Source organism: Phocoena phocoena, chromosome 14 (assembly GCF_963924675.1).
Source record: "Phocoena phocoena chromosome 14, mPhoPho1.1, whole genome shotgun sequence".
In the NCBI taxonomy this organism is placed as follows: Eukaryota; Metazoa; Chordata; class Mammalia; order Artiodactyla; family Phocoenidae; genus Phocoena; species Phocoena phocoena.
Genome location: NC_089232.1, coordinates 5,209,616 through 5,236,258, shown reverse-complemented (window position 1 = coordinate 5,236,258; position 26,643 = coordinate 5,209,616). Strand labels below are relative to the sequence as shown.

Here is a 26,643-nt window from a genome sequence, read left to right as displayed (position 1 = left end):
GTACCGCATTTAAGCCTATGGGGATCTTTAAACGTGTAAGATGTGTGAGGATTTTAACTCAGTGGGCTCCGAAAACATCAGGTGCCGATGGAGGGTCTTGGTTGTTCTTACACAGAGCAGTGAGCGAGTTAGATCCTGGAAGACACTGGTTTTTGTCACTAAAAGAAAAAATATGTCAAAACCAGTCACAGTATGTCAAGACCCTTAATTATTGCTCAGGAAGCTTCTTGTGGGAGAACTGCAGGTAGCGTTTGCTTTCTGTCCAGAAGTGAAACCTACTGGCAGAGCATCACAGGGACTAAAGACCCTGGGGTGACTTAGGCAGCGTGGGGGGCGGGTGGAGGCCCCTAGGAAGGGTTAGGGATGGAGCAGTGAAGTCCCGCCTTCCGTCCGGGAAGGCACACATTACTGCACGAAGTGAGTGGCTGCGCTCTTAGCACAGAAGATTAAAATCAGTAGTGTGTTGATTTTTCCCTATTCTAGTTCAGCATTGTTCCTTTTGTTTTTGTTTAGTCTTTGTACCCCAGATCCTTACAGGTTTACCGGTTTTGGATAAGAGGAAAAAAATCAAACCTTTAGTTGACTTTCTAATCCTGGAGTAACACCACCTCCTTTCCAGCAGGAGCGAGGCTATGGCCAGACTCGCGCTCATTTTTGTTAGGAACGTGTCAGTCTCGACAGGCCTCGTTGGGGTGTCCTGGCTGCCCAGGAACCCAGAGACTGTGGGCGGCGAGTCGTGAGCTGTGATCCAGAGAGAGCAAGGCACCTGTGCCGGCAGGGTGGTGGTCCTTCCACAGCATGGGCGCGAACGTGAGCGTAAGATAAAGCTGTGGATGGATGGGGCTTCCTAATTCTGCTTGGGGCGTGCTTCCTTGTGCCCAGTATGAACAAAAGCTGTTGCCCCTTTATGTTTTATAGTATAAAGTTTCTATACTATAGAGGTCCCAGATAGAGGTGTGTGATTGTGTAATACTAGCCAGGCTAAGCTCTGGTTTTTTTAGAATTAAGCTAGTTAATTATCCTAGTTGTTCAGTTCCCACTGTTCATTGCTGCTTTAACCATGGCCATTGAAATTCATATGTATTTGGTGTGATTTACATATATATGGGTTTTGAATGAGAATGATTACGCAGACTAGTGTCTAGACTGTGCTCAGCCATGTGACTCTGCTTCATATTTATGTCGTCATCTGCCAAAGTCACATGACAACCATGCCTGTCTTCTGTACGCTGCCGTAGTCTCACACTTAACGTCTCTGGACCGAGCTGGAAGCCACCGCCATGAGAATCACCGGTGTTGGATGGTTACATGTTTTCGTGGGTATTGGGTTTATTAAGCAGTAATGACCAACTGAAAGTTGTTTTTAAAAAGACATTTTCTTTTTTCATTTGGTCTCACTGTTAATATCTAATTAATGATGTTGCCCTAAGAGCAGTGTTTGCAAACCAAACTTACTTTAGGTCTGTGAGGCCTTATGAAAGGTTCTTGGAGATGCTAGGCTGCAACAGTAGGTTTTGTGTGTGCGTGTGCGTGTGTGTGTGTGCGCGCACACGTGTGCATATACACGTACCTATGTGGCTCAGAATCCCTGAGTCTTCCCTGGAGACGGAAGGATATCAGCTAAAGTGGAAGGAGTGTGTCAGTGTAGAAAAGTCAGGAGGTTTTAGGGAAGCAGTCATCATTTCCTGTTGAAAATACATGAAATAAAGGGAATCCTAGAGATCTGGTTACGAGGCTTTGCTCAGAGATCTTCTTCATCTTCCCGCAAACACCCCTTTCTAACCAAGGCAGATTTTCTCTATTCCTACACATGCTCTCTTCTTTCTCACTTTAATTCTGCTTTCCTCTCATTCTCGTGCTGCCTGTAAACCTTTCTTCGGATGACTCTTTGCAGATGGTTTGGCGTTACCCTCTCCCCGTGTCCGTGTGTGCAGCAGGGCACAGGACGCCCCCGATGACGCGGTTTTCCCCGGGGCGGGGGGGGGTGTTGGTGTGGGAGAAGGCGGAGACCTCAACATTCACAAGAGCAGCTTATTTTTATCTTCTGGACCTTTGTCACCATCTGTCCCCTTCATTCTCCCTCTAATCTTCTCATACAGACTCTTCATTTCTTCCTCTGCTCGTCTTATTTTAGTAAAGCAAGAGGCGGGGGGATGAGCCCCCCAGTCTAGGATGGGGGACAATCTAGGGACAACCTGCCGCCACCGAGTGGTGTTTATGTTTCTGGGCTCCTGGACTGGCCCGAGTGTCTTGGGGGCGCTGTCCGTCCAGGACCACAGGGCCCCTGAGCTTGGCCCCTGCCCCCGACCCAGGGTGATGGTGCCGTGTGATGCTCTCAGAGGTGAACCTTAAGTGCGTCGGACGATTTATACGCACAAATGTTCTCTAGAAAAGAAGCAGCCCTTCCTAGTCATTTGAAGTAGTATCAGCCAGTTTCCTTTTTCCTCCCATTTTTACAGATAAGCCAGTTGAGGCCCAGAGCAGTGGAGAGAATTGCCTGGGCCTGGGGTCACGTGGCCCGTGGAAGAGCCAGGCCACGCGTGCCCTCTGCCCCTGCTGCTTCCTGTTTCATCTTTACCTTTTGTGCTTGTACTTCTTCTTGCAGAGCTTGTAATCACATTTCAAAGGATGCGTCGCCGAAAGTCCCCGATTACTGGCACAAGAGTAAAGTGTCTCTCCCTTGCTGGAGGGGCTGGGAGCGTCTGACTGCCTGCGAGTGGAGAAAGTAAAGTCCTACATGTCATTCAAAAGCCGCACATTTTATTTTTATTTTTTCTTAAGGATGAAGAGGAGGAAATCAAGCTGGAGATAAATATGCTGAAGAAATATTCTCATCATAGAAATATTGCAACGTATTACGGTGCTTTCATTAAAAAGAGCCCCCCAGGACACGATGACCAACTCTGGGTAGGCAGACGTTTCCTGAGCATTCTGTGGGGTTTCCTCTTTGATTGTATTTAAAAGGGCATTAAGAACCTTCCAGAGGGGGGAGGGGAGAGAAAAAGCAAAGAAAAAGGGGTAACATCTGGTATCTTCCCTGGCCTTCTCAATGGAAGGTGTCCTGAATGTTTATTTTGGTGTTGATTTCACATTGCAGGAAAAAGAGTTAACTTGTGTTTTGGGAATAAAATGGCACATTAAAAAAAACAAGCAACAAAATAGCAAGGAAATTAGCTTGAAAATGAAAGCAATGTGATAAAAACTTTATGTAAATTAAGTAATGTGGAATCTCAACTAAATGCATCTTTCTTTACTATGTTGGAATGAGAGACAGATTGCAAGAAAACAAACTTAGTTCAGTAATTTATTAAGAACAGTGGACTCCAGGGAAATTTCTAGAATTTATACATATTCAACCGTATCTCTTATTGAATACATTTCTATTCAAGGTGATGACACCGAGATAGTGTCAGATCTGTGGTTATCACGTTATGTCAGAGGTACTGGGCTTATAGGGCAGGAAGATAGATGAATGCTCTTCTGATTTTTCAAAAAGCCATTAGAGACGGTTTGCAAAGTTAGGATAGTAAAAGGGAAACAGTTACCTTTATTTCCATTGCCCGTATCCAAACACAGTTAAATTTTTAGAATAGTTCAACTCAGTTTATTTTCTAAGTACTTTGGAAATATACTTGTGTTCGTATTGTGGAAACATTTAGGTATTGTAAATGGTGTCTTTTAAAAAATGATGTGCTGCTTAAAAATAGTATTTCTCTTTTTAAAGAGAAATTTTTAAACCGTACTAAACGCAGTTAATATAAAATAGTTGGAGAATCACGATATGTGGAAAATAGAACAGTTTAGACACTGGCAAGTTGGGAAGCCTGTTAAGGGGTATTTAGGTCAGATTTCTGATGAGTGGGCGTTGATTAGGAGCAAGCGGTCCACTTGCATCTGTGCTCAGGAGAGGAGGGGGGCTTCAGGGCCTCTGCACGGGCTGCGCCGTGGGACATGCAGACGCCGGTCTCCTGGACCGGACGTCTGTGCCGAATAGATGGGGTGTGATGAGATACGCTCTCAGGAGTTCGGTGCCTCCACGGTGGTCGTGCGCCCAGACCTTTAGGAAAGGAGGGGGGTGGTTAGACTGCCCCCCGGCCTACCCGGGTGTGTGCTGACATCTGTGATGCTCTGGCCACTGGGGGGACGTGTTGGCCACAGCGCGTCTTGTCTCTCTCCAGCTTGTTATGGAGTTCTGCGGGGCCGGGTCCATCACAGACCTCGTGAAGAACACCAAGGGCAACACGCTCAAGGAAGACTGGATAGCCTACATCTCCAGGGAGATCCTGAGGGTAAGTGGGGCACAGCTGAGGCAGCCAGGCGTGGGCTCGTGTTTCCATTTCCACTTGCCCGGCCCCGAGGGTTTCTGTGCATTAGCTGCGACCTGAACAGGTTATTCTTTTCGTGACAGCCAAGGGTTCTGCATCACCAGCTGGCTTTGATAGTTTAAGCCACATCATGGTTTTGAGCCTGGCAAGTATCCAAAGAAACTAGAAACAATAGCTTTTTTTTTTTTTTTTTTTTTTTTGGTATTTCCCTGAATTCATCCTGCAGTTATGAAGAAGAAAATCAGAGTGGAGAGGAGGAGAAATAATCCCTAACTCTTGTGTTTATGGGAATCATGTGTCTAAGCTTATAAAGCAATATTAATGGTCCTAAATGCTGGCTTTCAAAATCAGCTTGTGGACTTCGGCATTAACTGTTAGAATCTGTGACAGTGTTTATGAGGAGAAGTTCTGATGTTTAATGTTACTTACAGCCAACTGGAAAGCTGGTTTATGTCAGAGCAAGTTCTTGGCTACCGTTTTAGCGGCTTCTAGACGATCCCTTTCAGTAGTAGAGCTGTCCTGACAGCACAGGCAGAGTGTGCGAAAATTTCATATTGGAAAACTGCATGTGAGTTGCCAGTGGGCCTCTTTCCTCTGGTCAGCTGGTGCAGTTTTTCTCTCTACTTTACCCCTCAATTACACACTTAAGTTACTTGGTTGGATTTCATTTACCGACCACATTTTAAAAATAAAGACTATGGAGTTGAACTGGAATCTAATTCTTACGTTTCTGTCACTAATAAAAAAAAATGGTACTTTATTTTTTATTTATAGATAAATTTACTCCACTTTTTACGTTTAAGTTTCACAGAGGACTGCAGGTTTTCAAAAATGCCATCTAGGGGCTTCCCTGGTGGCGCAGTGGTTGAGAGTCCGCCTGCTGATGCAGGGGACGTGGGTTCGTGCCCCGGTTCGGGAAGATCCCACATGCCGCGGAGCGGCTGGGCCTGTGAGCCATGGCCACTGAGCCTGCGTGTCCGGAGCCTGTGCTCCGCAACCGGAGAGGCCACAGCAGTGAGAGGCCCGCATACCGCAAACAAACAAACAAACAAAAATGCCATCTAGAATTCAGAGATAGTCTGAATTTCTTTTTATTTAGAAAGTTTACAGAGCCCTTGACAATGGACAATTCCCCTAGGAAAACCAGTTGTAGAGGGTGAGATGGGAGACCCCGTCTTCTTATCATCACATACAAGTTTCATTATAAAAATATCAAGATTCTTTTATGGTTATTACAGGAGCCTTAACATGGGAAACTAAGCCTCCTGCCCTATACTGCTGTGAGGGAGTTCAGTGAGTGGGCAGGTGTATTTATTATCTTGATAACGAAAACTCAGGGTGGGCAGGAGAGAGCAGTGGCTAAGAGCATGGGCCTCAAGTGAGGTAGACTTGGGTTCGAGTCCTGCCTCTGTTTCTTTCTTTTTTTTTTTTTTTTTTTGCGGTACGCGGGCCTCTCACTGTTGTGGCCCCTCCCGTTGCGGAGCACAGGCTCTGGACGCACAGGCTCAGCGGCCATGGCTCACGGGCCCAGCCGCTCCGCGGCATGTGGGATCTTCCCGGACCGGGGCACGAACCCGTGTCCCCTGCATCGGCAGGCGGACTCTCAACCACTGCGCCACCAGGGAAGCCCGAGTCCTGCCTCTGTTGCTTACCTTTTGCACATCCCCTGCCAAGTTACTCAACTTTCCAGACTTACTTTCTTCATATGTAAAATCTAGGTCCCAGTCCTATGAAGGAAGTACCATTATTATGAGAAGTAAATGAGTTTTAGTGTCAGGAATCAGTTAATATAACATGTGGGTAGGTAACTAAATGTATGCAACCGTTTTTCCACCATTGAACTCAAGACAGCATTTTTTGAAAGAAGCCCAGGTTGCTTGAGGCCCCAGATCAACCTGAACATAGTAGCTCAATGAACATCTTTTCAAGATGCAGCAGATGTTTTCCGCCCCCGTGGGCACCTGAAACGAGAGTTTCCTTCACGTCACTTCATCTAGGATGGCAATATTTCCTACGACGAACGTCTAAATGGACTAACCTCAAACAGAAGCTTCTGGAAGAGTCAGTGTCATGTACTCATGTGTGTTCGTCACGGGTCACGGGAGTCAGTGTTGGGAAAGAGAGAGCAGAGTGGTGAGAAGGCCGCTCATGGGGAAGGAAAGCAGGGCATCCCAGAGGCGTGCCGGAGGCTGATTTCTGTGGTGACAGACGTCCTCATTCCTTGGTGGACGGTAGAGTCAGTTGCTGTGGAGTGAAGATCTCAGCAGGTTGAGAGTTGTGGGCACGTGGGCCTCAGACGGCAGTAGAAAAGCTCTCCTGGGCCCACCGAGAGCCTCGAGACGTGAAGCCGCGTGTTCCTTCCGGCCCGTTTCCATGGTCACCATCCACACGGCAGCCTCGCGTTTTCATAGAAACCAGCATAGATCATCCTGAGTGTGGGCAGTTACAGCTCCTCCCAACCAGCACCGAAGGCGTCCTTTGGCTGCTGCTTCGTTCTGTGAATGCGAAGGACTTACAGGACCGTGTTTCCGAGTTGTGGACCTTGATTCATTTGCTCTTGGACAGACGCTGACTGTGTACTGGACTTGCCATCTCTGCTGAAGAGGAAGGACTGTAGCTCACCATGGCGGGGGCGGTGGAACACGCCCTCCCTCCCAGGCCCTTCATTCAGGAAGACTGTGTCCGCTGCGCAGATCCTCGCGGCTCGGGCTCATGCGCCGTACGAGCTGGCAGACACACCAGCAGCGGGCCCTCCCAGAGGCAGTAACCGCAGCCCTAGGGCAGGGGGATTGCTCGACAGGACTCAGAGTGCAGGCAGGCCACGTTCGTCTGAGAAGATGTGGTTGCTTAACGTCTGCTGCTAAGATCGTTCTGGAGAAGTGTGAGGAGGGGGGTTTGTGAACATTAAGAGAATAAAAAATGAACTGAAGTAATAAAGGTAGGAATTACGAAAGAGGGAAGCTGCAGTTTTTCATCTGTTCTTCCGCTGTTCAAAGGTACACCTTTGAACTGGGTGGAAAGGAGGGAGTTTCTTCCTAACGATACCATGAAGATGCCGTATGCTTTAGTGCTTTCCCCCCTACTTGGTGCTTTGTGGTGTAACACCGCACATCCTGTGTGCTGGAAAAACACAGAGCCATGACATAAGCTCTCTTCTGTTTCACAGGCAGACTGGTAAATGATTTTAGAAACCCGCATGTTAGAAAAATTAATGTTCTAGGGCAGCTGTTACATTTAATTCATAACCTACAAGGTAATGGTGACAATAAAACCCCACAAAGAAGTTAAACAGGACAAATCGAATGAGTCGTTACTTCTCATCTGCCCTTTTTGAATTGAGACGTTTGGGAGTTAATCGGTTGCTTGTAGCTTACGGAGGCAGGCTGTAGATTTGGCTTCTCTAGCTAAAGTCAGGACAAGTAAATGAGTTGTGAGAATGATGCCTTTTGGTCTTTCTGACCATATTTGGATGAAAACTGTATTTTTGTTCTCCCACCACCTCTCATCAGAGTCATTCTCTGGGCTTCGTTCCAGATGCGAGGTCATCAGAAAGTGCTGTGTGCCCAGTAGGATTTATTTCCTTGGGAAAGAAAGATACTTGAACATAAAGCTCTTTTGATGGCAGAGTTGTTTTGCACGTGGGGTGGAGGTCGGGTCGATCAGTAGTTAGCAGTTTGTCGCTCTTTGGTGGGAAAACCAGGCTGGATTCAAGGGCCAGACCTTAAAGCCCACTCTCGCCCTTTGCTTTTCCCCTGGGGTGCGTGTAGTTCAGATCTGCCCCCAGGGTCGGCCATTGTAAGATAGGCGTGCAGTGTGGGAAAGGAACCACCCTGCACACAAATAGCACAAATGACAGCAGAGACACTGCGGATGGTCCTCTAAAGCGTGCCGCTGGGGAGCAGCCGGAAGGTGGTAACCCCGCCCCTCCCCCCCCCGGCCCTGACCCATTGGGATTGTGGGTGCCTCTCTCTGTGTGGTGTCATTGGTGATGTCTTGCTGGAAATGCACTGAGGTTGAATCTTATGTTCCCAGAAACTTCTGGCCTGTGTGCACACTTTATTACAAAGGGTATGTTCTGGGCTAGTCACTTATGGCGACAGAGAACTAAATCCAGACCTGACTTTCCTGCTTAGGGACTGGCGCATCTCCACATCCATCACGTGATTCACCGGGACATCAAGGGCCAGAACGTATTGCTGACCGAGAACGCAGAGGTGAAGCTTGGTATGTGATGGGCGTGCCACGTGATCTGATACCCTGCCCCAGCGCAGTTAGCTGAAAACGTTACCCCGTTTCTCCTTCTGTCTTATTTAAGGCTTGGGAGCTGGGCTTACTGCCTAGCCTGGCTCCTGACTCCCTTCCCCCGTGCTCCTGGCTCATCCGGAAGTCCCTCTGGCGGTCGCTGTTGGGATGCTCAGGGAGGTGGCGGGTCCAGCGTCCCAGGGAGCTCCCAGGCTGGTCGAGCGTCTTGCCGTCTTGGTGGCTTGGCCCTGGAGAGGGTGCCCCTTATCCCTGTTGGTGGGAAGTTGCAGTCTGTGCAGTGTTTCTGTGTGGTTTACTCTGAAGGCCTCTGGTCCTCCCATTCTTCACCGTGCCGTCGACTGGTTTGTTAATTGTGTTCTCCTCCCCCTCCTTCCTCTTCCTGCCACAGTGGATTTCGGTGTGAGTGCTCAGCTGGACAGGACCGTGGGGAGGAGAAACACCTTCATAGGCACCCCGTACTGGATGGCTCCCGAGGTCATCGCCTGTGACGAGAACCCCGACGCCACCTATGATTACAGGGTGAGGCGCCGGCCCTGCCTTCCTGCGGGTGGGGCTCCGCCTCCAGTCCCCCTTCCTGCTGCTTCACTGAGGACCACATGGACCCCTGCTGCAGGGGCACATCTGCTGGGACAGTATTTTGAGGCTGTTTTTTTTTAGTCCATTCTGCATCACCCCTGTTCTGTTACTAAGGACGGTGCTGCTTTCAAGGTGGGGTGGGGCTGTGTGTCACTCTGTTGTCGGTAGAAACTTTTTTTGTCCTGAGTAAATTCAGTGCTTCTGCCCTGTTTGCCGTTCTTTTTAACTTGAAGAATATATTATAATCAGATATTTATTATTTTAAAAATACTGGCAATATATAGCAATAGCTTCGTCTGTGTGAAATTTTAGAGCGTTGTTAAAGAGCTTTGCAGCTTTGCTTTGGTCACAAATCTATGTAAACTACTAGAGTGACCTCTAGGGACTTGTATCAATAATGCACTTCTTGATCCTGATGTAAAACCCATATTTGATCATCAGACTCGGGTTGAATATGTTTGTAAAAACTACTTAAAAATTCTGTTGCCTTAAGTAAATGAGTCAGAGCGGTTGACGTACATGTTATGTGAGTTCCTATCTTACGGCGCGCCAGTGTATTTAGTATTTATTACAAATACCCAACTACTGGAACTCAATGTGAGCCTGTGGTGGAGAGGAATATTTATTTTATGTTTTTATATGCTGAAATATTTTCAAATAGATTATAGACTTTAGAAGTTTTCACTCTTTGTTATGTCATCATGTATCTCTAACATTTGAAAACATTTCTAACGCATCCAAAATATTATCATACCTAAGTAAATTAAAAATGATTCCTTAATGCAGAGTCCATAATTAGACCCAGCTCGTCTACACCTGGTTTGTCCAAACCAGTATTCAGTATAGGACAAGACGTTGTATTGGTTGGTTGGTGGTTGAGTATCTTTCAATGAAGACTGTCACACCCTCTCCCCCAGCTCCCGCTTTCTGCATGACACCAGCCTGCTGAAGAGGCAGTGTTCCACCCTTTAGATGTATCTTAGCATTTCTGAATTGTAACTTGCCAGTCTTTGTAATGCCATTTACCTTGTTTTCTGTGAACTGGAGAGGCTCCATTAGTATCGAGAAAAGCCTTCCGGGATCCCCTGAGAGGAGATGGATGTCGTTTGTCTGCATCACCCTAGGGACCACCTGGTGGTCCCACCACTGATGCCGCCCATATTAGTTTCTGGTTAAGGTGGTGAATTGCTCTTTGTACCTGAGGGTGTAGAAAACTCCGTAAAAACAAGGGAGCAGTTCATGGACCTCTTTATTCTTGTAATAAAACATGTGTGCTTGAGCCTCCATAGCATACTTATAGGTTATTGAGGAAAACCCTTCAGCGGAGCAACTTTAAGTAAATTTCTTTATTAAGATAGTGTCTAAACAAAAGAAGGCTAATGACGAAAAAACATCTGTTATCTGCTTTTAGAACATCTTGTTTGGATTTTAAGAAATTAGCTGATAAAACCTCATCTGTCATCCAGTGTATATTGAATGCCTACCACGTGGTAGTCACAACTCTGGGGATACAAAGGTGAATAACAGACAAAAATACCTGTCCCCATGGAACTTGTATTTGAGTAGGGGAGAAAGCTAAAATTCAAGTTTTAGGGAATTCCCTGGTGGTCCAGTGGTTAGGACGCCACGCTTCCACTGCAGGGGGTACGGGTTTGATCCCTGGTGGGGGAACTAAGATCCTTCAAGCCGCATGGCGTAGCCTAAAAAAAAAGGTGTATAATTCAAATTTTAAAGTTAATATTTTGGGGAATCGGAAGGGAAAGACTGCATGCACTTAACTTACCTCACACCCCTAAGTTTGAAGGAAGAGTAGAGAGACATGGCAGCATCATTCCGTTTAGTGAGCGAGGGTGGATTTTATTAATTCTTCTGAGGACCTTTCATAAACAGTACTTTCTAGCCTTTAAACGTTTAACATCGTAGTTAATTTTGAGATATTGTCATAAAACATAAGAGTAAACATCTGTCTAGGCTGGGAGTCTAAATCAGCAAATGCTTGGAAAGAAATGAAGAACTGCAGAGCCCGCAGTGGGCGGGTAGGGAGAAGATGTAATGGGGAACCAACTTTGTTCAGTCATAGATACGAGCGGTTCTAATTAACAATCAGTGTTACCTTTATTGCATCTTTCATTCATTCTTTTGGAAGGTGTTCTTCCAGATGTGTTTGTGCTTTTAATTTCCTGGCGAACTTCCTTTTGGTTCGTACCCCAAAGAATGCAAGTGCGTCATTTGTGTGAATGATCAGCAGTGGTGAGTTGGTGGCCTCACAGCAAGGACGGTGTCCTAACTTCCCGCTTTGTTTGCAGAGTGACCTGTGGTCCTGCGGCATCACGGCAATTGAGATGGCAGAAGGCGCTCCCCGTAAGTAGCTTGCGTTCCTTTTCAGCCCAGTTCTGTGTAACTTAAACCTAGTCTCAAGGCTTCAAAGAGAGTGGCTGCATGGATGAAACTGTTCCTGATGGGGCGTTCAGACGAAGGAATCATAAATACAGTGGAGTTTTCGATGTGAAAGGAATTCTTGGCATGCATTAGTCCTTTTGAAGATCTCCCTGAGGTCCGTGGGCTATGTTATCTTTTATTTAAGTTGTAATCAGACGTGTGTGACCTGAAATTATTCTGATGTCAGATAATACACAGTAATTTTTCTTTTTACAGTTTGAACTTAATATTCCGTGAAACTGGTCCTACCACAGGAAATTTCAGTATTTCTTACATTTTAACTTTACAAATAGAGGCACAGCCTTTTATCTGTGGAATAACTTTTTTCAGTATTATGTGTGAAGTTTTGCTTCTGCTTTGGATTAAATCAATGACAACGTCATGAAATTGGCTTTTAATCAGGAACAGGGTAGAGTTTCAGAGAGCAAAGGGAAAAACAGCATTTTCTGCCAGTCCCCCTTTAAAAAAAAGTGTATACAAAGAATGTATACCTTCTTGATACATAGTCGCTGCTGAATAAATGTTTGTTGAATGAATGATAAAAGACTGCCCACAGCTAAGGATTAGTTTGCACTGCAGAAGCGGCCGTCCGTCTTGATCACCATGTGCTCCCTTAACCGAGACGGGGAAGGACTGCCTGGCCCTTTGTCTCGGTTCTCTTTCACGGCAGGAACAGTAGTACCCTCCTTTTCTTTGGCCCCCATTTCCCAGCTGCCTTGTAAGAGTCTCGTGAAGGTGAATAAACACTCGGAAATACCTGATGTGACATACTCGTGTGTACACGTGCACCTAACACGCCTTCGTTGGGCAAGTGATCGGAGAACAGGCAGTCATTGCACAGAATTAAACAGTCCCGTCTGGCCCCCGTTTTTGCTCTTCCATAGGCACACTCGCTCTAACAGTCGGCAGCGAGCGTTCCTGGAGGGCTTAACGCATCTGTGTTCCAGGTGTTGTGTGAAGGCCTTTACGACCGAGTCTAATTTAATCCTCACAACAACCCTAGGAAAATAAAGTTATCTCATTGTCATCTGATAGATGGTGTAGAAACTTAAGCTGTTAACTCCTTTAGGACGTTGAATCAATATTTATCTTTGATTTATGAAAACTTTCCAATGTCTGTTTGAAATTGTATGTTCTTCTCGTTGCGCTTTCCCTCCTCGTATTTTGCTGTGTTTAAGTGGGGTATTCAGGGTACGCCCTCAGCTGTATAACTAGATGTGCAGACTGCCTGACGTAAAGCATGCCGATCAGACGATGGGCAGATCAGACGATGGGCAGAGCGCGTGCCCCTAGAGATCAAGAATGAGTAACCTGAGTACGTACTGACACGCCCTCTCCTCTCCCCAGCTCTCTGTGACATGCATCCCATGAGAGCACTGTTTCTCATCCCCAGAAACCCTCCTCCCCGGCTGAAGTCCAAAAAATGGTAAGCTGTGTGTGCTTTGTTGTTGCTGTTCTTTTCCTTTTTTTTTTTTTTTTTTTTTAAAAAAATCGTTCCTTTTTCTAGTTTGACTTCAAGGCAAAACTCTGGCCATTCTGAGTCCAAAAGAACACAAGAGCCAGTGCCCCCAGAACACCAGTTAAAAAGTGTTGTATCGCCTTATTTTTTAATGTTTCTTTTTCTTGATCAGTTGTCCTTGAATGATACAATGGTGACAAGCCACCCTATGAAACACCAACACGCTAAAGAAAAAGGTTCCATTTTAATACTTAAACATACCTCTCAGTGTAATATATTTCTAACCGTCTTTTCATTAAGAAGCAAAGCTGTGTTGACTTGTAGTTCCTCAGTTGAAGTAATATCTTAAAATTTATGGAAGGGTTTACTGTAGTTACTGCAGAACTTTGAAGTCAGATGGGCCCCTGTCATCCCAGCAGCCTGCGTTGGAGGAGGGGTCCTCTCCCTGGGCCACCCCCTTCCTTCTCCCTCCTTGCACGGCTGCTACACAGAATTGATGCCAGGGAGGGAGACGGTGACGATCTCCGTGCAGGAAAGCGTTAAGTGCAGCCGTGTGGGGTGAAGCTGGTTTGGTGTAGTTTTAAAATCTCGGAGGGAAAGGGCAGTGCTTTGTTTTCTCACTTGAGCATTCTGCCCACTTGTTTCCTCCCAAGGGTTCCTCTGAGTCCTTTCCTGTCGATTCCCGTCTGCACTCAGGCTCTCATGCACTCGGGCCCTCCCTCCCTCCCTCCCTCCCTCCCTCCCTCCTTTGCCGGTCCTGTTTCCTGGGCTCTGCTGTTGGTCTTACCTACTGTGGGTTTTTTTTTTTCCTTTCTGAAACTGTTCTCATGAGTTTTCCAGGTGGTGTTGTCTCCTCTTAGGTTCTTGATTCTGATTCTGAAATAGGCCAGAGATCTCCATTTCAGCCTCCTTCTCTCCTGGCCTCGGTCTTCCGGCTGTCAGGGCGTCGTGGAGCCTCTCTCCCATCGCGGGTGTGGACACGCACTTGTACCGCCACTCGTTTCTTTCCTGCTTCTCCCTGCCCTCCCCATGCTTTCCCCACCTTTGTTTGCTGGCGGGGTTTCCTCCTTTATCCCGTCTTTCACCACATTCAGCTCTGGGGAACTGAGGCCATCTTGTTCCACTTAACCAGTTCTTGGCGAGGTTCTTTAAGGCGGGACGGGTGCAAAGATTTAGCCCCGGTTGGTCTCCTGTGTTAAAACATGATAACGGGGTGGGGGGGGGGCGTCTGTGGGTGGCCAGTAGATGTCACCAGGGAGTAAGCTGCGGGGCTGGGTGCCACTTCGTCCGGCGCCTGCTGAACTGAACGATGCTCACCTTCCCCTTTCTTTTTCTGTGTCAGGTTTTATTAAAGCGAGTTGATGCTTCACCTTCGGGGTATTTCACAGTTTTGTCAGTCGGCCCCCACTCTGTCCATGACTTGCAGGTTTGCATTAACCACTGTGTGTATATAGTGCAGTGAGATAAAGAGACGGACGTAGATGACAGTAGATTCTGCCTGTGCTCTCCCACCAGACTTCCTCTACCTGAGCTTCTCTCTAAGGGGGGAGAGGGTTACAGACAGGAAGTCCTAATTCCTTTATGGTTGCCGTCTTCCTGTCCACCACGTGTAAATTTCCACGACTGTTTTTGGAGAAGCGGCCTTTAAAAGATGATTAGTGAGCTCTCTTTCAGCAGAACCTGGTCATCGACTTTCAAGAATACATTGTGGATCATCGATTCTCAGATGTTAATCTGTACACAGCACATGAGAATCCCTTTGGAATTTTTTAACTTAGGGCTCCAACCTCAAAGTTTCTAGTTTCTTAAGTTTGAGGAGTGACCCAGGCATTTGTATTTTTAGTAAACTCCCCAAATGATCTTTGTGGGCAGTGGGGTTTGGGAATCTCTGTGCTAAGAGCATTCCATCACTGCTGTGTCGAATCTTCTGCGTTCTTCCTTAACCATAGAATAAAGTCACAACTTTAGGGCCCTTCTCTGAGCTGACCCTGGCCTATCTCTTTTACCCTTCTCCACTTTTCATACTAGTGTCAGAAGACAATCCACTGTTCCCTGTAGTACTCTGCTACCTTGTTCATGTGGTTTCTGTCCCTCTGGAACAGTGGCTTTTCTCTCCCATCTTTGGAATGTCAGAAATCCTCCTTTTTCTTGAGGTCTGACCCACTCCACTGTCGGCAGTAGTTCTTCTTTCTTCCTCGCAGTTTGAGTATACATCCGCTATTGTGTGTACGTACATTATTTCCTATGTGTATCTCTTACAGAGCCTAGCATAAATAAATGTATGTCGTTGACACATAAATATTTGTTGAATTGAACAAAAATAGTAAGTTTGAGTAGAAACAGAAGACAATACAAATGATTCTTAAAAGCAGTGAAATAACTGGAAAGGACTGAACTAATTTTTTCTCAACCACATTTTTAAAGACTGAGTAACTCATTCATTCAACAAAAATTTATTACATACCTATTGTAGTCTACATGCTCAGAGTTGGGCATTGCTGACAAATGGAGAAGTTAGGAACCAGTCCTGACCTGTACCGTTTTAAACCAGGAGGGGAGACAGAAACATAAATGGGAAGTGTGCAGTGTGTTACGTGCAGACAACCCCAAAGGAAAGGCTCCTGACCTGGGGAGGGCGGGGTGCAGTGTTGCCGGGAAAGGCTTACCGGCGGGAGGGTGTCTGAGCAAGGACAGGGTGGGTAAGAGTGCGTCAGCCGGGGCTAGGGAGGGGGTCACTGTGAGCCGGAAATGGAGAAACAGGCAGAAATAAAGTGGCTGGTGGGGTAAACGTTAACAGCAGGGTCGTTCCCCCCCTCAGCACTATTATTTCTGCCTCTGAACGTTAAGCGTAGAGAACTGATACGTAAACCAGCCTGAAACTGATGGCAACGTCGCAGTGACAGGATCAAGCCCCGAGTCACTTACTCGGCTCCCTTTCTTACTCTGTGTCTGTCCTTGTCTTAGAGAATCCCGCCGTCTCTCCTCTGCCATCTTTACGTTAGCAAAGACCTCCCTTTACTCCCTGGCCTCCTCTACCCCATGACGACACGGTCAGAAAGCAGCAGTAACTCCAGCTGCCTCCGAGGCCCCCCGTGTGTGGTGCGACTCCTAAACCGTGTTTAAGTGACGCTCCGGGCCCCGTGGTCCCTGCTTTGTTCCTTGTTTTATCCCTGTGCCTTTGCAGCGTTGTTCACAGTGAGTTCTGGAGCCCTACTCTGTCTGCAAGCTTGTAAGTTTACTGGTAGTTTGGAGCTTTGCCCTTTGTGGTAGAAATTTGATGATCTTTTTTACTTCCTCTTCTAGGTCAAAGAAATTTTTTAGTTTTATAGAAGGGTGCCTGGTGAAGAATTACATGCAGCGGCCCTCCACAGAGCAGCTTCTGAAGCATCCTTTTATCAGGGACCAGCCGAATGAAAGGCAGGTTAGAATCCAGCTTAAGGACCATATAGACCGGACCAGGAAGAAGAGAGGAGAGAAAGGTATTAAACCTGTTTTTATTTTCATCTTAAGAAACAGTTGTTTAGGTGTTTGCCAACCAGAATAGGTTATTATTCCTTTCCCACCCGCGTTTGTGCCCACCTGGCCGGGGCTTGAGTGGTCTGTCTCTGCTCTGCGCCCAGGGACGGGCCGAGGGGGCAGCTTGGCTCCAGCACAGGGGACCGGCGCTGTGCAGTGCATTGCCAGGCTGACACTGGGTAGTGGGCACTGTGGCCAGTCAGCGCTCGATGCCGTCCTGCTCCTCGGGGGCACACCTTTGTGGCTGTGCGTTTTAACTTCATCGTGGACCTTGTGTTCTGTCTGCGTCAGGCGGGGCTCCGAGCGTCAGCTGGGAACATCACCGTCCGTGTGCTGTCCCGTTCCTCTCCTGCTCAGGAGCCCCAGGGTTTCCTGCACTTCGTGGGGGTGGTGTGGTGAGGCCTGGGCCCCGTCGGCCTGACTGCTTTTCTGTCTTCACTGCTCAACATGAACATTTGCTTTGCTGATTACGTAAGGTTCCATTTGGTCCCCAGTGCCTGGGTTTCCTATCCTGACGTGTTCTGTGTCCACCTGCCTGGATTCAGCGGTGCCTCCTGCCCAGCAACGCGCAGGCCAGGCTTCACCACCGTCTTCTCTAAACCTTCTTCTCTGGGGCCTCTGGCTCCCATTGACCTTCCTGTTCTGTGAATTCTTTTTTTTTTTTTTTTTTTTTTTTTGCGGTACACGGGCCTCCCACTGTTGTGGCCTCTCCCGTTGCGGAGCACAGGCTCCAGACGCACAGGCTCAGCTGGCCATGGCTCACGGGCCCAGCCGCTTCGCGGCACGTGGGATCCTCCCAGACCGGGGCACGAACCCGTGTCCCCTGCATCGGCAGTCAGACTCTCAACCACTGCGCCACCAGGGAAGCCCCTGTTCTGTGAATTCTTAACAGGAACTTTAGAGAACGATGCTGGATAACAGGCAACCCGTTGCTGAATTTTTTTTTTTGACACTCCAAGTTCAAGGCCAAATAAGAAACTAACAAAGAGCAAGTTCAGGGCAATCCCCAAGTGCTGAAAGTAACCAGACACATGCCTTATTGTCTTGGTTTGGGCAGTTCATCTCTTTCTTTCGAGTCTTGGCATCAGAGTGGACTTTGTGAATTTGCTGATGCTCCAGGACCACTTTTCTTATGTGTCAAGGGCTCTGGGGCCCCTCTCACAGCCCTGCCCCCGCATAGCTGTGCATCCCACAGGGGACTGTCTGGAATACAAGAGAATCTGCTCTTCTGTGGGAAGTACGGCCGGCCCAGGGCACGAGCACTGTTCACGGTGGGAATTGGTGTCATGCCCCTACTACCCCCACGTTCTCCACACACTTTACTATTTTCTCAAAGAATATATGGTTTTCATTGGGCGGTGATGCCCTTGGAGACGCTCACCTGTACACACGGTGTCACACTTCGTGAACTGACTCGTTTATCTTGTCCTTTTCTTTACAGATGAAACCGAGTACGAGTACAGCGGGAGTGAGGAGGAGGAAGAGGAGGTGCCAGAGCAGGAGGGGGAGCCCAGGTAGAGGCGGGGCGCTCGCGACCCTGCTCCTCGGGGGTGCCGGGGCTGCAGGAGATGCCCGGGCAGCGGGAAGGAGTCGGCAGTTACTCTGAAAGTGCCTTAGTATCTTGCATTCTTCTGTTCTTTCAAAGACTCCTATAAACATTCTCGGCCTCTGGAGCCCTGACCCCGTGGTTCTTTACCGAGACTGCATTGCTTCCTCTTCCCCCGGTCAATTGGAAACATGCAGGTTGTGTCTGGTCCTGGGGAAGGGGAGCTCGCCACTGGCGTTTCTTGCTCCAGCAGGTATGGATGGAAGACATCTTGTAGCATATGAAGCAGGCCTGCACACACACAGTTTCCTGCTCATGGGCTAGCAGGGCCCCCTTTGGAAACACTGGAGTCTTTCCCAAGACTTGTTGGTTGGTTGGTTGGTTTTGTTCTTCCCACCGGTGTGGTCGTCGGCATTTCATTGCCTCTATTGGGCGTGCATTCTGTCCTGATCCATTTTGTGGTCGTTTCGGTCATCTCTGGCTCCCCGAGGTACAGTGAAGCAGAAGCTTGAAGATGTGGTCGCATGAACCTCACAGCGACTCATTAATCAGGGAAGAGAGGATTTAAAGTCTTCGATAATGGTCTTGCCTGCCTGGTGTTCAAGCTGCAGCTACACGTAGCTGACGAGCTAGACAAAAGGAGGGTAGGGACGGTGGTTCGAGAGACCTGTGGGGACCTGTGTGCAGAGAATGGGAGTTTGAAGAGAGCATATCAAGAGAGAAGAGAATTTACTGAAAACAACTCCATAGTTACATAAAAGATTTGAATCCATCAGAGGCTAAAATTTCTAGAGTAATTTGAGCTGATTGCTGGAGCAATATAATTGTTTTGGGTTAGGGACGCGATACAACGAAAGAAGCAGTTTAGGAAGATTGATTTGCCCTTTGTTCTGGGAGTTTTGAAAGCGGAGAAGTGACTCTCAGCCGGGAGACCACCTAGGAGTGATGCTAATTTTCCTGTGTGATGGCTCATCCTTGGGACCCGCCTGGGCTCAGCCGCCGGCCTTGCAAGTAGAGAGGGTGGGAGGGGAGAGCTGACAAGGCATGCTGGACCGCGTGGAGAAGGCGAGGGGACGGCCAGTGCTGGAGCTTGTTCTGGTGTTACCGCCCGGGCAATCCCGGAACGTGATGCTGCTGTTTCTGGTGGGAAGCAGGGTGGTCACGGAGGGTCTAATGACGTGTGGCGGGAGGTGGTTTCAGCTCTTCATCGCGGTTTGAGTTGATGCGAGAGTCCCATGTGGAGATGTCCCGTCAAACGTCCAGGACAGAGTTTTAAGATATTTATGAGACAGGTGAAAGAAGGGGTGATGCCACTGAGCCGAAGGCTCGTTCCCCCCGTGGATTTGTTAGTTCGTTGGGTCCTGGGCTGGGAGGAGCTCGGGAGAGGCGGGGCGTGGGCGGGGAGTGGCCCGCGCCCCTTAGAGCCCCGCTTCCTCCTGCAGCTCCATCGTCAACGTGCCTGGCGAGTCCACGCTGCGCCGGGACTTCCTGAGGCTGCAGCAGGAGAACAAGGAGCGCTCCGAGGCCCTGAGGCGGCAGCAGCTCCTGCAGGAGCAGCAGCTCCGGGAGCAGGAAGAATACAAGAGGCAGCTGCTGGCGGAGAGGCAGAAGCGGATCGAGCAGCAGAAGGAGCAGCGGCGACGGCTGGAAGAGGTGGGGGCACGTGGGCCAGAGCCGGGGTCCCGGTCTTTGTTCACAGGCATGGCCAGATGCCCAAAGGACCATTCTCCGTGGCCTCGTGAGGCAGGTCGTGCCTCTCCCCGGCCTGGCCAGTGAGGTCCCCTCTGAAGGGAAGATGTGCTCGCGCACCGGCGGGACCTTGCGCTCCTGGAGGCCCGAGGCCTGTTTTCCCCTCTTTTGTAAACGTCAGGGACCTGCCCCCAGTTACTCATCCTATTTGTGTGGGACGCAGGGCCCAGAGGTGGCGTCGCCCCGGCTCCGTGGAGGCCGTGTACGCTACGGTCTGAGTTGGCCAGCTCATTTCCATCCCACCCTTGGCCTCTGGGTCCCAGTTGGGGTGTACATATTTTTCTGAAAACATACGTACACAGGAAAAACGCTTTTCTACAAATACCTTAACTTTAGATACCTTTAAGAGTAAGGATTGAAGAAGAGAATTATATTGGGCACGATACAAATGCTGTTCTGTAATCTAGCCATAGTGCTGGCGTTAGTTACTTGTTGGGGCGGGGGACACGTTTTGTACCACCTGCTCGTTGTTTTTGTTTGTTTTTGTTTTTGGCTGCGTTGGGTCTTCGCGGCCTTCGTGGCTGCGAGGGCTTTCTCTAGTTGCGGTGAGCGGGGGTTGCTCTTTGTCGCGGTGCGCGGGCTTCTCACTGCGGTGGCTTCTCTTGTTGCGGAGCACGGGCTCTAGGCACGTGGGCTCAGTAGTTGCGGCTCACGGGCTCTAGAGCGCAGGCTCGGTAGTTGTGGCTCACAGGCTCTGGAGCGCAGGCTCGGTAGTTGTGGCGCACGGGCTTAGTTGCTCCGCAGCACATGGCATCTTCCTGGACCAGGGCTCGAACCAGTGTCTCCTGCATTGGCAGGCGAATTCTTAACCACTGCGCCACCAGGGAAGTCCCCCACCTGCTTGTTTAATTCATTAATACTATCAACGTTGGTAATATGGTTACCCACAGCTTTTCCGCTTTTAATTCACAAAGACATTATTTCCCTACATTTCACTTGGGGCTCAAAAGAGTCTTTTTTCGTTTCCTGGTTGCCTTTTACTATATATATCACAGCTTCAGATTTCCCATTCATAGTAGTTTGTTTCCGTTTAATTCATACATCTTATTGTTTCACCTTTATCCTTCAGGCCAGAAAAAGAACCCCAAACAACAGTAAAGCCATGTGTTGATACTATACAGTGGAGTTTAATTTAAACGACGACACATGCTTTTTCCCACGTTACTTAAGGGTACATTTTGTGGGGAGAATCTTTGCTTCGTTTTGTGTGTTTATGGTCTGAATTCTGAAACTTCACAGTCTGCCCTGGTTTAGAAAACCAGTGTCTGTCTAACTAGGGAGACTGGAAGTATCCGGCCAGCGCTTTGGAAGAAAACACAGGGCACAACCTTGCTCTGTGGGAGGGGCAGCGTTGCTATTCATGTAACTTTTTGCAGTTTATTTGCAAACTCTCTTCTAATGTTTTAAGACTCAGTGCTCTGTGAACATAACAGAAACCTTGAGTGGTTCCGAGGTTTTTCAGGCTGTACGTGGACCGTGTGTGCTCAGTACCCAAGAGTGCTTGAGTTTTGAGGCTGTGTCTGCTTCTAGCTGCGGCTTTATGCAGTCTCCTCCACTGTCCTTTCTAACCCTGGGCTGTACTTCCTTCAGCTCAGTGATGCAGGGGAGTTTGGTGGTTTATACCTTGAAGGATCAAGGACTGGGTCAGCTGGAGCCCCTTTCTAACACAGGCCCTGGAAACTGCTTTCAGGCCTAGTGACAGTGAGATAGGTGTCCATCATCCAGGCCCTGGACATGATAGGGAGTGAGGATTATGGGGTCAGGCCAGCGATCGCTCAAGGAGAGGAACTGAGGTTTTAAAGCGATTTGCTCTGTCAGCTCAATAGAGGCTAGAGAATCAGGGTTGTCAGCTAAGTGAGAACACGGCACTTTACTGGCTTGAGTTAGCCCTGTAATTTCAGCTCCTCAGTGAAAGTTCAAACGCGCAGTCACCTCTTTAAACCTCTTAATCAGGGCAGATGGAGCCAGGGTCTTCTTGGTGATCCAGCACCTTTTTGTCAGCCTGGTAATTAAGGCCCCAGGAAGTGGTTTGGGAATATTTGTGCCATAAATGATGTGTAGCCCTTTACTGGCATTAAAGGCGTGAGGAATAGGGATTCCTTTTGTTATTATTAACAAAGTAGATAAAGATGGTCATCTTCACTCAAAAGATAAATGATGCTTAAAACTGAAAGGTGATCACTTTCTATCAGCGACTGGCAAAAAATGGTCCCAAAGTCGAGGCTGTAGGGAAACAGTGGAGATGTTCCTTTCTCTGAAAGTGCCATCAGATCCGGTGTACGGGGGCTAAGGGCTTCTCCGCAGCCCCTACTGTCTCAGAACCTCGCCGCAGGTAGGGGGAGCGGTCTGCCCCCCGTAGGCCCTTCGTCTGTAAGAAGTCCATGTGGTACATACATCCTCTGCTCTTGCTTCGTGCCTGTTGCTGCTGCTGGGATCTCTCTGCTTTGTTTCTCTTGCTTTCTCTTCCTTGGCTCCTGTGTGAACTGGAGATCTTGGAAGTCCTTGTAGATATTTTCAAGTCTGTCTGCCAGTTTTGCTGAAAATGATGTTTCTGATTTTTCTTGTTGCTTTTGGATGGTCCCAGGAGGAAAGTGGGGGCGTGCTGAGCTCACGCGGCTGAGTTCACACTGGTGGCTTCGTCCCCTCCTCTCCTGCCCCTGACACTTGTCCTCCTCTTCTGGGTGCTCAGTGTTTTCTCAGCTTACTCGAAGTTTGTTACCCAGATTCATTGCCCCGTGTGATAATGATCTCCCTCTATCGAGAAGTTTTAATATTACTCTATTACCTTTTATAGGTAGATGCATCGTCACATCTTTGGATCACTTTGGTAGAGCTTTGCCTCTAGCTAATTTTTTTTCCCCCACCCTGGCCAGCTTTTTCTCCCAGTCTTTTCTTTTTTCTGTTCTTTTTTTTTTTTTTTCTTTTGAGCAGAAGTGAAGATTATTTCATCATACTGTCATTTTATCCTAATGGTTTTGTGCTCTTTCTTTTCATTGACTCTCGCCTTGGTACCTGCTACCGACTCCTCCCATTCCTGTGACAGCCACACATGGATCACATCTGCTCATTCCTCGTCTAAGTTTAATAGAAATATTATACAAGACGTCCTGGAGAAAACCCCATTAGTGATCTAAGTTGAGGTGACTTTGTTAGCTGCCGTACTTTGGATATGTTTTTGAACCTGTTATATATTGAAGTCACTTATGTCCTAGTTCATAATTTTTCAGTTTTGACCTCGTGGAGACTGTCAGATTATTAGTAAAAGCAAGATAACATTTGTCTGTGGTTTGGTGTGCTACTTAATTCAAAAAAAAGAAAGAACATTTCTTAGGGAAGATTTGTTTTTAGCAAACCTATGATACGATTATAACAACAGCACATTAAAAAAAACTGCATAATCTTTTTATTAGAGTTAAGAGACAAAAAGTTTTCATTTGAGGTTAGAACTTATCCTTTTCTTAAAAACAAAAGACGAGAAAAGGGAGAACTGCAGTTCCCTGTGTGTTCCCCATCTCACCCGTTTGTGAAGATGACTATGGGTTCTGCAGACTTGGAACCCGGCCAAGGACTTCACTTAGAGGGCCGAGTCCTCTTTTCTGCTGCTTGCGTCTCCCTTTCTGTTCTTGAACTGCTGGTAGGATGTTCCAGACTCCCCACTGTGGGACTTTTTCTGCAGGTATTTAAAACAATAATCTCTTCTCTTTACGATCTGCCCAAGTTTTCAGCCCCGGAGATGCCACAGTCCCTGTGCTCTGGGTCTCAGCTTCCCGCAGAGAGGGGCGCGCATGTGGGTGTGCGACCAGCACCTCCTCCCTCTGCTTTTCTTCCACCAAGAGGAGACATGCTTACATTCGTCTCTCTTGTTTCTGCAGATCCCATAGTGACCCCGGTTTTAGAGAGGTGGGTGAAAGTGGAAGAAATTAAAAACAAAGTAAAGCAAGAGAAAAAATTTTGTCTGACACCCCAGGCTTCGCACTTTAGACGTGCACCAAGCTCAGCTCAGCACGGCGGAGGTGTGGGTGGTCGTGTGTGTGTGTGTGTGTGTGTGTGTGTGTGAGAGAGAGAGAGAGAGAGAGAGAGAGAGAGAGAGACAGAGAGAGAGAGAGACAGAGAGAGAGAGAGACAGAGAGAGAGACAGCGCGCGAGCGGGGCGGGGTGGGGCGGCAGCCCTGAAGGCGATACCGCTCCTGCCCGGGGCTCATGGCGTGGAGCTGTCCCGACTTCCCAGCCTACCCTCCTTGGCTCCTGAGGAACCTGTTTGCGTTGGCCTTGGACAGATGTCGGCCGTTTTACGTGGGCGGGCTTAACGGAGGCCCTGGGGGTGCTGTGGATGCTGAACACAAACCTTCAGGCTCAGTCAGGGGAAGTCTGCACCTCTGTAGGGGGAGCCATGTTTGAGCCCTGACCCGAAGGCCTCACTTGCTTCCTTTTTTCTTTGCCGCACGTGGCTGTCTTTTGGTCTCCGCACTTGCAGGAGAGCTTTCACCTGTAAAATGAGCGCATCTGGCCCAGCGGAGGTGCGATGCCTTTTTTTAAAAAAAAAGAGCGATGCCTTTTAAGAAAAAGAGAGAGAGAGAGAAAAGAACATTTGCGTGGAGTGGGATTCGTCTTGAAGCTAAATTGTAACACTAGGAAAGCCTGGAGCGTTCTAAGAAAAACGGAGCGAGCTGTGGCAGGCACCTGTGTCTGTCTCTTGGCTGTGAGATCTCAGAAGGACAGTGCGGGGACCCGCTTCCCCCCAGCGTGTCCTCACCCCTCTGCCCACACAGAGGCCCCTGCTGGGCACCTCACTCGTGTCTGACGGCGAGTGCGTGTGAGCACAGGGTGTGCCTTCCACCCTCAGCTCCAACCGTGCTGTGCACGGGGGCCTTGCTTTTGCCAGGGGGCCACTGTCTCGCCTCTCAGAAGTCCTCAGCTCTTAAATGTTCTTTTGGCATCCCAGTCTAGTGTTTTTTTTTTCTAGTTACATTTTGTAAGCATTATTTTAATTCGGCAAATGTTATTTGTTGCCTAAAGATGGGGAAGAGTTGTCTTTGGGGAGAAGCAAAGTAGTCTAGTAGTTTCTCTACTAAAGTTCATCAGAACTTGCACTTAACAAACTCAGGGGTTCCTGGTACACGTGCAGCCACATGACCTCCAAAGCTCTTGGAAATAGTCGACCCTGAAGAATAGATTGGTTTATTAAAGTTTAGTTTCTGTTAAAGCCCGTAAGTCCAGTGGGGTGTCTGTAAATGGACCCCACTGTTACCAGCATGACCTGTTTAGAAAAGCTGGAATTGTGAGATGAAAGCATTGCTCTTAAATACCAACCTAGAAAGAGAACTTAAATGTAATTAGAGCATAGTTGGAAAAGTACATATTTACTCAGGCATGCTTGGAAAAATTGAAGTCATAAGGAAATCGCTATGATTTGAGCGATTTGGAAATCACTCTACAGCATCATGCAGTTTTTCAGTGTGTTTGATTTTGTTTTTAAAGAAAGAATGGTTTAAAAAAATAAGAATGACAGTTTGAAAATGCCTTGAAGGATTTACGTTTGCTCCTCTTAATGGGGTTAACCTGAGCAGGCATGTTCGTTAGCGTCTCCTGGGTTTTGTTGCTTGAAATCACAGGCGGAAGGTTAATCTAGTGTGGATTGACGTTGCTTAGCTGATGGCTGATGATATATATGTTCCATTTTTGACCACTTTCTTTTGAAGTTCTGTTGCAAGAGGCCAGCTTTTCACATCAGTAATCTATTAAGGTATTTACTAAGGGCTTTCTTTAATCCTTAATTACCCCCGAACACACACGCACATACACACACACCCCAGTTAAGGGCCTGTTCTGACTGTAGTGGTTTGTATGGTTGGAGTTTACATTTCTGCTCTTGGTCCAATTTATAGCTTCAAATATTACAGCATAATGTGGAAGAGGACTCGGTAACTACATCGTTCTTGGCCTTGGCCATCAGTCTCCCGACCAGGACTTGCTGAGTGGGCAAGTCCAGGGAAATTTACCACGTTCCACGTTGTCTTGTGGATTTTTTAAAAGTGTGTGACTTACCTTACCTATAAGACTCGGAGGAGAGGGGCTGTGTCTGATTCACCTTTGTGTACCCATGGCGCTTCATGAATATTTCTCAAATGGGTGAACCAGCATTTGTGTCCTTGTTGTATCTCTGGAAAGAAAGGACTTGTTCTGTACACCTACAGCCATGCTTGGGCTTGAGGTCTCTGATTGGAGTTCCAGAGCCACCGTCAAGGGCCTGGTAGAACACCCTGAGGCACAGAGCGCGTGTTGTGTAAAGTGTGAGGCTCTGTCCAGATTAACAGTGACTATTCCAGCCCGCTGTGCACCTTACTAGGTGATCCTGAAAAGATGGCTTTAGGATTTGGTTGGACCTGGAGATATGGATGGATTCTTTAGGCTTATTCTAGATGCTAAATATTAGAAAATCACGGCATCTTGGATATTTACAGGGAGCGGGGTGGAGATGAGCGAAACACGCTCCCTACTTTTTTAAGGAGCTTATGGTCTTTGTTTGCGTGTTGATGGTGGTAACCAAGAGTATGATCCTTCCACAGGACCAAAGAAGAAAAAGCCTTTCAGAGGCTTTCACTTGACGATTGAGATCGGTAGTTGTAGCCTGTCCCTGTCTGTAAGGTGTTTGCTTACTGTTATTTTAAGACATGCGTTTTGAATTAAACTTAACATAATAATTTTAAATTATTTTAATTAAGTAATTACGTAGTAACTTTATTATATCGACTTTGGTAAAGAGTTGAACA

General features: G+C 47.8%; 1 protein-coding gene across 41 annotated transcripts in view; it reads left to right on the top strand.

The window, feature by feature from the left end:
• Positions 1-26,643, top strand: part of MAP4K4 (mitogen-activated protein kinase kinase kinase kinase 4) — a 171,911-nt gene that overhangs the window by 109,072 nt on the left and 36,196 nt on the right. For all 41 annotated transcript variants that reach the window (XM_065891503.1, XM_065891532.1, XM_065891535.1 and 38 more), the window contains 9 exons: positions 2,782-2,907; positions 4,179-4,289; positions 8,459-8,549; positions 8,977-9,107; positions 11,471-11,525; positions 12,951-13,029; positions 16,366-16,541; positions 18,020-18,092; positions 19,567-19,777. In XM_065891503.1, the coding sequence (XP_065747575.1) occupies positions 2,782-2,907; positions 4,179-4,289; positions 8,459-8,549; positions 8,977-9,107; positions 11,471-11,525; positions 12,951-13,029; positions 16,366-16,541; positions 18,020-18,092; positions 19,567-19,777 (1,053 nt within the window). The remainder of the gene's footprint in view (positions 1-2,781; positions 2,908-4,178; positions 4,290-8,458; positions 8,550-8,976; positions 9,108-11,470; positions 11,526-12,950; positions 13,030-16,365; positions 16,542-18,019; positions 18,093-19,566; positions 19,778-26,643) is intronic.